The sequence below is a fragment of the Marmota monax genome, unplaced genomic scaffold (assembly GCF_021218885.2).
Source record: "Marmota monax isolate L192 unplaced genomic scaffold, Marmota_monax_Labrador192_F-V1.1 WCK01_AAM20220418_F8-fsc00044, whole genome shotgun sequence".
NCBI classification, from domain to species: Eukaryota; Metazoa; Chordata; class Mammalia; order Rodentia; family Sciuridae; genus Marmota; species Marmota monax.
Window position 1 is genome coordinate 6,300,374 of NW_026695198.1, and position 13,584 is coordinate 6,313,957.

General features: G+C 35.3%; 1 protein-coding gene across 1 annotated transcript in view; it reads right to left on the reverse strand.

Annotated features, from left to right (window-relative positions):
* The window catches only part of Pxdnl (peroxidasin like), a 471,071-nt gene that overhangs the window by 112,301 nt on the left and 345,186 nt on the right, over positions 1 to 13,584 (reverse strand). Inside the window, exons 13-14 of the mRNA XM_058573993.1 lie at positions 11,081 to 11,193; positions 8,310 to 8,466 (exon numbers count right to left, since the gene is read on the reverse strand). Of these exons, the coding sequence (XP_058429976.1) occupies positions 8,310 to 8,466; positions 11,081 to 11,193 (270 nt within the window). The remainder of the gene's footprint in view (positions 1 to 8,309; positions 8,467 to 11,080; positions 11,194 to 13,584) is intronic.

The following is a 13,584-nucleotide window of genomic DNA, read 5'->3' on the forward strand; positions in this document are numbered from 1 at the left end:
AAACAATAACCAAAACCATCAGTGGGAAGTGCCTCTATAAAGACAGAGGGCGGGGGGAAAGCTAACCATGGAGAAACAAACTAAATTAAAAAAAAAAAAAAAAGAAGATAAATAATCAAACATGGCTGGAAGTACAAACCATATATCAATAGTAACTCTAAACATTAATGGCTTAAACTCTCCAATAAAGCGACATAGGCTGGTAACATGGATTAAAAAAACAAATCCAACAATATGCTGCCTCCAGGAGACACATCTGATTGGAAAAGACATACACAGGCTGAAGGTGAAAGGTTGGGAAAAAATATACCATGCACACGGTCCTCGTAAGCAAGCAGGGGTGGCCATCCTCATATCGAATAAAATTGACTTCAAGACTAAATTAATCAAAAGGGATAAGGAAGGACATTATATACTGTTAAAAGGAACCATTTACCAACAAGACATAACAATTATCAATATTTATGCACCAAATAATGGTGCTGCGACGTTCATAAAACAAATTCTCCTCAAGTTCAAGAATCAAATAGACCACAACACAATAATTATGGGTGACTTCAACACACCTCTCTCACAATTGGACAGATCCTCCAAACAAAAGCTGAATAAAGAAACTATAGAACTCAATATCACAATCAACAACCTAGACTTAACTGACATATATAGAATATATCAACCATCATCAAGTGGATATACTTTTTTCTCAGCAGCACATGGATCCTCCTCAAAAATAGACCATATATTATGCCATAGGGCAACCCTCAGTAAATATACAGGGGTGGAGATAATACCATGCATTTTATCTGATCATAATGGAATGAAACTGGAAATCAATGATAAAAGACGGAAGGAAAAATCCTACATCACATGGAAAATGAACAATATGTTACTGAATGATCAATGGGTTACAGAAGACATAAAGGAAGAAATCAAAAAATTCTTAGAGATAAATGAAAATACAGACACAACATATCGGAATCTATGGGACACAATGAAAGCAGTTTTAAGAGGGAAATTCATCGCTTGGAGGTCATTCCTCAAAAAAAGGAAAAACCAACAAATAAATGAGCTCACACTTCATCTCAAAGCCCTAGAAAAGGAAGAGCAAAACAACAGCAAATGTAGCAGAAGGCAAGAAATAATTAAAATCAGAGCGGAAATCAATGAAATTGAAACAAAAGAAACTATTGAAAAAATTAACAAAACTAAAAGTTGGTTCTTTGAAAAAATAAATAAGATCGACAGACCCTTAGCCATGCTAACGAAGAGAAGAAGAGAGAGAACTCAAATCACTAACATACGGGATGAAAAAGGCAATATCACAACAGACACTACAGAAATACAGAAGACAATTAGAAATTATTTTGAAAACCTATATTCCAATAAAATAGAAGATAGTGAAGACATTGATAAATTCCTTAAGTCATATGATTTGCCCAGACTGAGTCAGGAGGATACTCACAACTTAAACAGACCAATAACAATAGATGAAATAGAAGAAGCAATCAAAAGACTTCCAACCAAGAAAAGCCCAGGACCGGATGGGTATACAGCGGAGTTTTACAAAACCTTTAAGGAAGAATTAATACCAATACTTTTCAAGTTATTTCAGGAAATAGAAAAAGAAGGAGCTCTGCCAAATTCATTCTATGAGGCCAACATCACCCTGATTCCGAAACCAGACAAAGACACCTCAAAGAAAGAAAACTACAGACCAATATCTCTGATGAACATAGATGCAAAAATCCTCAATAAAATTCTGGCGAACCGGATACAAAGGCACATCAAAAAAATTGTGCACCATGATCAAGTTGGATTCATCCCTGGGATGCAAGGATGGTTCAATATACGGAAATCAATAAATGTTATTCACCACATCAATAGACTTAAAAATAAGAACCATATGATCATCTCAATAGACGCAGAAAAAGCATTCGACAAAGTACAGCATCCCTTTATGTTCAAAACATTAGAAAAACTAGGGATAACAGGAACTTACCTCGACATTGTAAAAGCTATCTACGCTAAGCCTCAGGCTAGCATCATTCTCAATGGAGAAAAATTGAAGGCATTCCCCCTAAAATCTGGAACAAGACAGGGATGCCCTCTATCACCACTTCTATTCAATATAGTTCTCGAAACACTGGCCAGAGCAATTAGACAGACGAAAGAAATTAAAGGCATAAAAATAGGAAAGGAAGAACTTAAATTATCACTATTTGCAGATGACATGATTCTATACCTAGAAGACCCAAAAGGGTCTACAAAAAAACTACTAGAACTAATAAATGAATTCAGCAAAGTGGCAGGATATAAAATCAACACGCATAAATCAAAGGCATTTCTGTATATCAGCGACAAAACTTCTGAAACGGAAATGAGGAAAAACACTCCATTCACAATATCCTCAAAAAAAATAAAATACTTGGGAATCAACCTAACAAGAGAGGTGAAAGATTTATATAATGAAAACTACAAAACCCTAAAAAGAGAAGTAGAAGAAGATCTTAGAAGATGGAAAAATATACCCTGTTCATGGATAGGCAGAACTAACATCATCAAAATGGCGATATTACCAAAAGTTCTCTATAGGTTTAATGCAATGCCAATCAAAATCCCAACGGCATTTCTTGTAGAAATGGATAAAGCAATCATGAAATTCATATGGAAAAATAAAAGACCCAGAATAGCAAAAGCAATTCTAAGCAGGAAGTGTGAATCAGGCGGTATAGCGATACCAGACTTAAAACTATATTACAGAGCAATAGTAACAAAAACAGCATGGTACTGGTACCAAAACAGGAGGGTGGACCAATGGTACAGAATAGAGGACACAGAGACTAATCCACAAAGCTACAACTATCTTATATTTGATAAAGGAGCTAAAAGCATGCAATGGAGGGAGGATAGCATCTTCAACAAATGGTGCTGGGAAAACTGGAAATCCATATGCAACAAAATGAAACTGAATCCCCTCCTCTCGCCATGCACAAAAGTTAACTCAAAGTGGATCAAGGAGCTAGATATCAAATCAGAGACTCTGCGTCTGATAGAAGAAAAAGTTGGCTCCGATCTACATATTGTAGGGTCGGGCTCCAAATTCCTTAATAGGACACCCATAGCACAAAAGTTGATAACAAAAATCAACAAATGGGACTTACTTAAACTGAAAAGTTTTCTCTCAGCAAGAGAAACAATAAAAGAGGTAAATAGGGAGCCTACATCATGGGAACAAATTTTTACTCCTCACACTTCAGATAGAGCCCTAATATCCAGAGTATACAAAGAACTCAAAAAATTAAACAATAAGAAAACAAATAACCCAATCAACAAATGGGCCAAAGACCTGAACAGACACTTCTCAGAGGAGGACATACAATCAATCAACAAGTACATGAAAAAATGCTCACCATCTCTAGCAGTCAGAGAAATGCAAATCAAAACCACCCTAAGATACCATCTCACTCCAGTAAGATTGGCAGCCATTATGAAGTCAAACAACAACAAGTGCTGGAGAGGATGTGGGGAAAAGGGTACTCTTGTACATTGCTGGTGGGACTGCAAACTGGTGCGGCCAATCTGGAAAACAGTATGGAGACTCCTGGGAAAGCTGGGAATGGAACCACCATTTGACCCAGCTATTGCCCTTCTTGGACTTTTCCCTGAAGACCTTAAAAGAGCGTACTACAGGGATACTGCTACATCGATGTTCATAGCAGCACAATTCACAATTGCTAGACTGTGGAACCAACCCAGATGCCCTTCAATAGATGAATGGATAAAAAAAATGTGGCATTTATACACCATGGAGTATTACGCAGCACTAAAAAATGACAAAATCATAGAATTTGCAGGGAAATGGATGGCACTAGAGCAGATTATGCTTAGTGAAGCTAGCCAATCCCTAAAAAACAAATACCAAATGTCTTCTTTGATATAAGGAGAGCAACTAAGAACAGAGCAGGGAGGAAGAGCAGGAAGAAAAGATTAACATTAAACAGATACATGAGGTGGGATGGAAAGGGAGAGAAAAGGGAAATTGCATGGTAATGGAGGGAGACCCTCATTGTTATACAAAATTACATATAAGAGGTTGTGAGGGGAATGGGAAAATAAACAAGGAGAGATATGAATTACAGTGGATGGGGTAGAGAGAGAAGATGGGAGGGGAGGGAGGGGGGATGGTAGAGGATAGGAAAGGTAGCAGAATACAACAGTTACTAATAGGGCATTATGTAAAAATGTGGATGTGTAACCGATGTGATTCTGCAATCTGTATTTGGGGTAAAATTGGGAGTTCATAACCAACTTGAATCTAATGTATGAAATATGATATGTGAAGAGCTTTATAATGTTTTGAACAACCAATAAAAAAAAATTAAAAAAAAAAAAAAAAAAAAAAAAAAAAAGAAAGGAGATGTTAAAGTAAATTGCTCTTGAACAGAAGACTTTTTTTTTTTTCCTTTGGGTCTAAAATAAAATGAGTAGCACTCAGATGCCAAATATTATCTAGGCAAAGAAAAAGAAGTGTGCCGACACAATAATATTTGCCAGTATAAGTATCTGAGGACATCCTAAACAACAAGGTTCTAGAAAATACCGTATTAGCTTTACAGGTTACCCAAATCTGTTTAAATTATTTCTAAAAAAAACTATTAAATCTTGGGGCTGGGGTGGTGGCTCAGTGGTAGAATGCTCACCTAGCATGCATGAGGCACTGGGTTTGATCCTTAGCACCACATAAAAACAAACTAATATATCCACCTAAAACTAATAATACATACATAATACACAAATAATAAATATTTTTTAAAAAACTATTAAATCTTAAGGGGAAAAATGAATTTCCTGAAAAATTTCAACCATGGAAACTTTCCCTCTCTGTTTTTTGTTTGTTTGCTATCATAAATGCCCTACTATGGTCTTGGTAGCATACGCCTGTAACTCAACTACAAGAGGCTCAGAATCAATAACAGCCTCAGCCACTTAGTGGGACACTATCTCAAAATAAAAAATAAAATAAATTTAAAAAGGGATGGGGGTATATAGCTCAGCATAGAGTGCTTGTTTAGCAAGCATAAGGCCATTGGTTCAAGCTCCAGTATCATAAAACAATTAATAAATACCTTGCTGTGGACATCAGTCTGTAACATTCACATTTTATAAATAATGTCTAGAATGTGTACTTTTTATCATTTGGGATTACTTCTTATGGCTATTTTCCCCAATCTTGAATAGAAACTCAAAACATGTGATACTCTGTATCACTTTTTACACAGCAGAGTTCCAGCATTTCATAACTGTTAAGTGGGGGAAGCAAGACTGGACAAATCTACAATGCATGCATTTTTCCTTTTCATTACAAATGAGAGGGTCTAAGCTATAAAATGCTTTATCAGTATATTCTATGTTATATGTTTCCCTTCTTTTGATAATTGGGGGTTTATTTGTTTTGTTTTTTGTACAAGGGATTGAACCCAAGTGCCCTTAAATACTGAACCACATTCCCAGCCCTTTTTAATGTTTTTTATTTAGAGACAGGGACACCCTAAGTTGTTCCAGGCCTTGCTAAGTTTCTGAGACTAGCTTTGACCTTGTGATCCTCCTGCCTCAGCCTCCCAAGACACTGATATTACAGGTATGTGTCATCACCCCCAGCCTAATTTGGATTTTGTAAGCAAACACATACTCCTTGTCTTAAATTTATTAAAATTTAAATTTATATTATTTTATCATGTCTTCCCTATATATAAAAGAATACTATCATGAAATTTATGTGTTATGAAAAGCAGACCCAAATTAATTTTCCCTCATATATATGTCCCCAGAGCAAAATATATACATATATATTGTTACAACGACTTCTTTTGTATTGTGTTATTATACTCCTATAACCTGATTTTCTGGGTTTTTAATTTTTTTAAATTTTTTGCATAGTAGAACAGAATATTGATGATTGTTACTTATTGCTGTTTTAAAATCTGATAGATTAATTAACACATTTTAATCTAAATAATTTACTGTGTGTGTGTGTGTATGTGTGTGTATGGTTTAGATATTTGTTCCCTAAAAGCTTATGTGTGAGAAAATGCAAGAAAGTTTAAAGGTGAAGGGATTGGGTTATAAGAGTTTTAACTTGATCAATGTATTAATCCCCTGATAGGTATTAGCTTGGTGGTAGCCATAGGCAGGTAGGTGTGGCTAGAGGAGGTGGATCTTTGGGTTGTGCTTTCAGGATGTATATTTGTCCTTGGTGACCATGTCCTAAGCTGCTTTCCTCTACCATACTCTTCTACCATGATGTTCTGCCACACCTTGGGCCCAGAGCAAAGGAGCCAACCATCTATGGACTGAGACCTCTGAAATCATGAGCCCCAGATAAACTATCCCTTCCCTAAAATTGTTCTTGTTATTTCTTTTGATCACAGTGTGAAAAACTGACTGAAACACACATACACATGTACATATATAAAGTATATGTACATATTAAATGATGTTCTAATTAACCATCATTTTACATAAATCATGGATAATTATATATATTATTATATAAATTAAAATATGTATTATATATTAAATGATAGTTATATGAAATATGCATATGTAACTATAAATATATTAAATGATGCTTAGTTAAATTTCTGTCAATTAACTGCAATTCTTATTTTAGAGATTCTAAAATGCTTTTTCACTACAATTAGAGTCTTTTGTATGTGTGATGAAGCAAAACAGAGACAGATACAGAAAAATGTTTGTTTGTTTAATGGATAGATTTCTAACATCTGTGAAGATAGCAATGTTACTTTAAATGCTACGATGGCTCTTTTCCAAAATACCTCAAGGACATTCTTTTTTCGGGTCTCGTAAATAGTTGAAGAGCAGAAAGAAAACTCCATAAATTCATAAGAAATACAACTTCCAAAGATTTTAAATCAGGAAAAACATGAACTCATAGAGAATAACATCAGAGTGAGACTAAGATTTTGTAGCATTCAGAAACTATAAACAATAAAGAATTTCTTTCTCTGTTAGACTAAATGGTTTTTGGTTACTAAATTACATTTTTTACAATTTTCAAAATAATATTCTATAGTTAGTACATTTTTACCATACAATATAATAAATTCATGAAAACTAATGTGTCACTAATGAAAATATATGTTTTGCATACAGTATTCAGACAGATGAAATGCTCAGAAATTTAATATCTCAAAAGAATATTTTAGTGGAAGGATATGAGACTACTGATTTAATAGAAAAATAGAAACATATTTAAGGATAGGATTTGATAATCTCTTTTTAATCAGGCTTATATTTAGAATGAAAGGTTACCCAATCTCTCTTGTACACCCATAAGGGCTAGGAAAAAAAGAGGGAAATAAATGCAAAACCATATTTATGAAATTGGCCCATTTATAAGGAAATTGAATGATTGACAAAGCCCAAAACAGCACTGTAGCAACTTATAACTGAAGTTTTTATTTTAACCACTATTTTTCAGTACAGGAAAAGTTCCTAAACCCACTTTCAAAGAAAGAAAAAAACTTGGATGTCAGCTCCTACAAGAAGACATGCCGTGTTTCTCTGCATTGCTTCCTCTTTGCAGAGAACATTCCAAACCCCTTCATCACAGTTTGTTTCCATTTGCATAACCACATCTGAGCCTCCAGTTTCCTGCACTCAAATTAGCCTACAAGTGTTCTCTCTCACTTCCAATTTGAACTGAACCAATGAAAGGGGGGTATTTTATTTTTTTTTTATAAAGCTATAACAAGCAATTTTTTTAAAACATGATATAAAATCAACCAGCAAAAGGTTATGGCAAGCCTATTTAACCAGGCTGATGACAAAATGCAGAAAGCAATACCACTTGTTTTGGCCAGTAATAAATGCTTCCAGACATATGATGGTAGCAAAGCTTACTTAGCCATTTGGTTAACTTTTTATTTTAATCTAGGATATACTAGGCCAGAGTAACAAACACATTAAATTCTGTGTTATGCTTCAATCTTTCGCTCCACATTTTGGCAATGAGTACATCTTACATTCTATAATTGCCAACTTCCAAGATAACATGAGACACATTGGCAAATCCCTGCTGGTTATGTTCCTTTGGCATAATGGTTTTTGTTTCATATTCACTAACAGAGTTTAAACTTTAAAATAATAAGATAGCTTTAATTTGATTTTTAACACATTTGGGTAGAAAGAATGCAAAAAGGAACACGAGTAATAAGATGAACCAGGATTACAAGAAGCTGTTCAAACACATTTATTTGGTTGTTATAAATGGATCTCTAAATACCTACCAGTGACTGTAAGAAACATGTTTGCCACAACAAGGCCAAATGAATTCCGAGCCAGACATTCGTATCTTCCTTGGTCAGCCTGGCCTGCGTCGTAGATGGTCAGTGTGCCTCCACTGTCAATATGGAATTTACCACTCTCAGTAATCTGTATACCTGCCTACCAAGTAAAAAAGGGTTGTCATTGGGAGAAAGCGTGGGTCCTTAAAAAGTAAATATTTACACTTCATTCGATGTAGTCTGCATTTGTTCAACAAATATCTACTGAGTGCCTGCCATGTATCAAGCACTATAGGAGGTATCAAATAAATCGAACAAAGAGAAGAAAGAAAGAGATTCCCAAGAAGTGCTGTTTTGTCTTCTAATTAAAATAAATATGACACTCATAAGTTCAGTAGTGTATTATTTAGCATGTGATTTTCTTAAAACCATCACTCAATAGATGGATGTAAGCAAAGTATTAACAACCTGCTTACTTCTAAAAGACAATTCTGACAATAAAAATAAGAACAAGATTTTAAGGAGAAAAATGCTCAAAAATCCACCACCTGAAAACATCAAAATGTTTCCTTATTTTTGACTTCCCTAGACACATTTTGTATAGCTACACTGGTATATAGATAACTGTATTTCCCAGTTCAAAAAATATACTTTAAGAAGATACAAGTAACTAATTTTATATAAACTACTATTAAAGTGCATTCTCTACTAATTATTAAGAATTTATTGCCAGATGTGGTAGCACATTCCTATAATCCCAACAGCTCAGGAGGCTGAGGCAGGAGGATCATGAGTTCAAAGCCAGCCTCAGCAAAATCAAGGTGCTAAGCAACTCAGTGAGACCTTGTCTCTAAATAAAATACAAAATAGGCTGGGGATGTGGTTCAGTGATTTGAGTACCCAAAAAAATAAGATAAGGAATTTTATTTTTAAATGTCCATCATCATTATGATGTTAATTTTAAAAAGAAAAAAAATGGCTTTCAGAGATTGTAATAGAGATACCATTATCTTGCCCCTCTCCAAAAGACTCTCATGAAACTAAAGACAAGAGAGATTTTTTTTTTTTAAAGAATTCTTACTCCAGTAATGGCCAATGGGCCAGAGAGTAACCATAAAGGTTAGAGTCTGAGAATGTCTTATATGTTTTCAGATTTGTGCAGCTATCTTGGGACAATGCTAGGAAACAAGTCCAAGGTGACAGGCAGATGGTAACTCAGGCTAGGCAGTGACAGGAAGTAGAAGAGAGGACAGGACCTACTTGATGGAAGAGCAGCTGGAAAGAGATCATACACGGGCCACATCTGAGGAGATCAGATGCCTAGGTGCGGGGCCCCGGTAGTCTTTCCCCTTCCCTTCTTTTGGCTGGACCACCATTGCATCTTCTTTCCAAATTCACTCTTTTCCCCTCCCTTCTTCTCACTTAGTACCAGAACTCCCAGCTCTGTGCTTTTTGCTTAGAGCATGAGCAATCAGATAGCTTTCCAATAAATCCCTTATCTACTTATTTGAAAGGTATCCTAACTCGTACCCTTTCCAAACTTTTGAACTGAGGAAGATTGTTATGAAAATGAAATGGGATAGTATATGTAAAATGACTGGCATACAGTAGCACCCCATCAATACGTGATTAGAACCTACCTTCCAAAAGGTGGACTTTGAGATATTTTGCTGGTATAGTTAGATAATGAAGCATTTAGTAGAATGTCAGATAAGGCTTTATACTGCCAAAAAATATATATTTTCCACAGTTCTTCTGTTAGTATTAAAGCATTTGGATAGATAGTATTAAATAAAAAAAGAGTTTACACTGGCATAGTGGCACATGCCTGGAGACCCAGCTACCAGGAGGCTGAGGCAGAGGTGTTGCTATATTCCCAGGCCAGGGAACATAGTGAGATTTCTGGCTCACAAAACAATACTCAAGACTATGTGAGAGGACACAAGCTCAATTGGAGGCACCGAACTTACTCTTCATAAAGAACCTCACACGATGCTCGGCTACAGTACAAAAGAAGAGAACTAGCAAAAATAGGTGGCTTTGTTGCCATATGATACAAACAAAAATAAACTAAGTGGTTTTAGTAAACACAGTTCTGTGATCTTTCACAAATTTCACATTTTGTCACACTTTTCCATAAAACCTGTCATTCAAGTGTGTGCACATTCATTGATTTTGTTAAGAACATTGAAATCTGAGACCAATCATTTCATTGTGATGGAAAACTTAAAATGGAAGAAGCAATTGTGTTGAAAGACTATAGCTCAAAGAACCAAAAGAAATAAGATATATAAATAAAGACCTATTATTTCTTTAAAGCCATTCAGGTTTTCAACCTTTAGAAGTACTTTTTTTTTGACATGTCCCTTTAATATCAGGTTTTTTTATTCCTTTCTTGTTTTCAGCTAACGACCTAGTTTTAATGCATTTCTGAGTTATTAATTTATGATGGTTTCTCGCTAGCCACGAAAACTCTTAATTTATACATGGCAAAGTGATTTTTTCTTCAAGGAATTTAGTTATGCTTATGAAGTTTTTATCACCAAGCAAATGAGGAAGGACAAAATTTTTATCAAAACCTTGAGCCAAAATCAGATTCAGTCACTTAAAAAAAGAAGAATCAAGAAATAAACCTGCTACAGCATGAAAAGTATTGCCTGCTAGCAAAAATCACAACAGTAATAAATCCATATGAGAATCATCGTCTGGGTTTCAGTGGGTCAATACACCTGTCGATGTTTTTGATATTACAGAAGCTTTAGTTGAGATCTTACCTTATTCCAAGTAATTATAGGCTGTGGTTCTCCTTGAGCATGACATGAAATGTTTATATTCTTCCCAACATCTACCTTTGCATCCTGAGGAAGTCGAGTAAACACTGGGAGAGCTGTAGGAATGAGCCAAGATAACATCCTGTCGCTATCATTTTAGTCAATATGTGCCAACCCCATCAAACAGTATAAATATAAATGCTAAATTGGTTGTCCACATTAGTTTTAAAAAGTCAATTTACTTGGTCATCTAGGAGAATAATAAACACCAAACTCAGGCTGGTGATAATTAGGACAGAGGACAGAGCAGGAATAAAAGAAGAGGAAAGCACACAAGTGTCAACCATATTCACAATGCTTTATTTCTTCAGCTGAGGAGTGGGTGCAAGGGTTTTCATTATTCTTTCTCAATATCTTTTGGTAAGCCTAAAGGCAAGCTATACAGTTAACATCATTTTTTTTTTAAAGAGAGAGAGAGAGAGAACAAGCTTTTTTTTTCAATATTTATTTTTTAGTTTTCCGTGGAAACATCATCTTTTATTTTTATGTGGTTCTGAGGATCCAACCCAGCGGCCCGCGCATGCCAGGCGAGCGCATTACCGCTTGAGCCACATCCCCAGCCCAACAGTTAACATCAAATTTTATTTCTGGCTAATGTAAAAGGATGCCTTTTCAAAGTAGAAATCTTTTTCCCTCAGAAAGCACAGACCGTCTCAACTCAATTAATAGGAACTAGATGATTAAAATAGCTCCCACAATGAGCAAGGAAATTGGATTTACAATCTTTAAAAACTCCTCCTCCCCCAAAAATGAAAATCAAAAATTACGCTGAGATTTCATCTCACTCCAGTCAGAAATGGCAATCATCAAGAATGCAAGCAACGATAAATGCTGAAGAGGATGTGGAGAAAAAGGGACACTTTACCCTGTTGGAGGCATGGTAAATTAGTACAAACACTATGGAAATCAGTATGGAGTTTCCTCAGATGACTAGGCATGAGAACCATCATATAGCACGCCTTGGTATTAATCCTAAAATATTAAAGTCAACATAATATATATATAATATATATAAATATATATATATATATATATATATAGAGAGAGAGAGAGAGAGAGAGATCTCCATGTTTATAACAGTATAATTCATAATAGCCAAACTGCTGTCCATCAAAAATGGATAAATGGATAAACAAAATGTAGTATATGTACACAATAGAGTCTTATTCAGCCATAAAGAAAAATGAAATTATGTCACTTGCAGGAAAATGGATGGAACTTCAGATCACTATATTATAAGCCAAACTCAGAAAGTCAAGGGTCATATATTTTCTCTCATATATGGAACTATAGAGGAAAAAGGAAAAGAAAGGTGAGTGGGGGTGGAGGAATCTCATGAAAATTGAAGGAAGATCAGTAAAGGACCAGAAGAGGGAAGAAATAGGGAAATGGGGGGGGATGATTTTGGCCAAATTTTATTGTTATGTTGTGTGCATGTCTGAATAAATAACAATAAGTCCCACCATTATTGACAACTATAATGCAGCAGTAAAAATATGGGGAAAAACCTTCCCTCAAAAAAGGAATCTCAAGGAAAGAATGAAAATCATTTTGCTAGAGAATTCTACTAAATGATTTTAAAATATATTATGACGACTCTATATGATTCCTTGCATAAAATAGAAAGGAAGGCAATACTTTTTGACTCACTGTAGGAGGCCGACCCTAACATCCAAATCAGATAGAGACAGTACCAAACAACAACAGCAGCAAACAAAAGAACTACAGACCAATACCTCTCATGAACATGTACACAGAAATCATCAACAAAGTATTGGTAAATAGAATTCATCAATATTAAAAGGTTTATACACCATGGCCAATTAAGGTTTAATCCTGCGACACAATGCTGATTCAATATTTGAAATCAGTCGATTTACCTATATAACTTGCCATTTTAACAGCTAAAGAATAAAAACCACAGGATATCAATCAATACATAAAATGTGTTTGACTGTATTCAACTCACTCATGGTTTAGAAAAAGCTTTCAGAGCCAGCTACGGTGATGCGTGCCTATAATCCCAGCAGCTCCAGAGGCTGAGGCAGGAGAATTGTCAGTTCAAAACCAGCCTCAGCAACTCAATGAGCCCCTGAGCCATTTGGCAAGACCCTGTCTCAAAAGAAAAATTAAAAAAGGCTGGGGATGTGGCTCAGTGGTTAAATGCCCCTGGGTTCAATTCCTGATACCAAAAAAAAAAAAAGAATAAGAAAAAGCTTTCAGAAAAACAGAAATACAGGAGAACCTACACAGCTTGAAAAATAATCCTGCAGTAAGTAGTGAGGGGATACCTTCCCTTCAGATGGGGAATAAGGCAGGGGCATGTGCTCTCTCCACTCTGATCCAACTTAGAACTGAAAAGTCTAGTGCATTATAGCAAGTAAAGGACAAGGAAAGCAAAGGAATAGGATAAGAAGAAATAGAACTCTGTTTCAGATGATACTTTT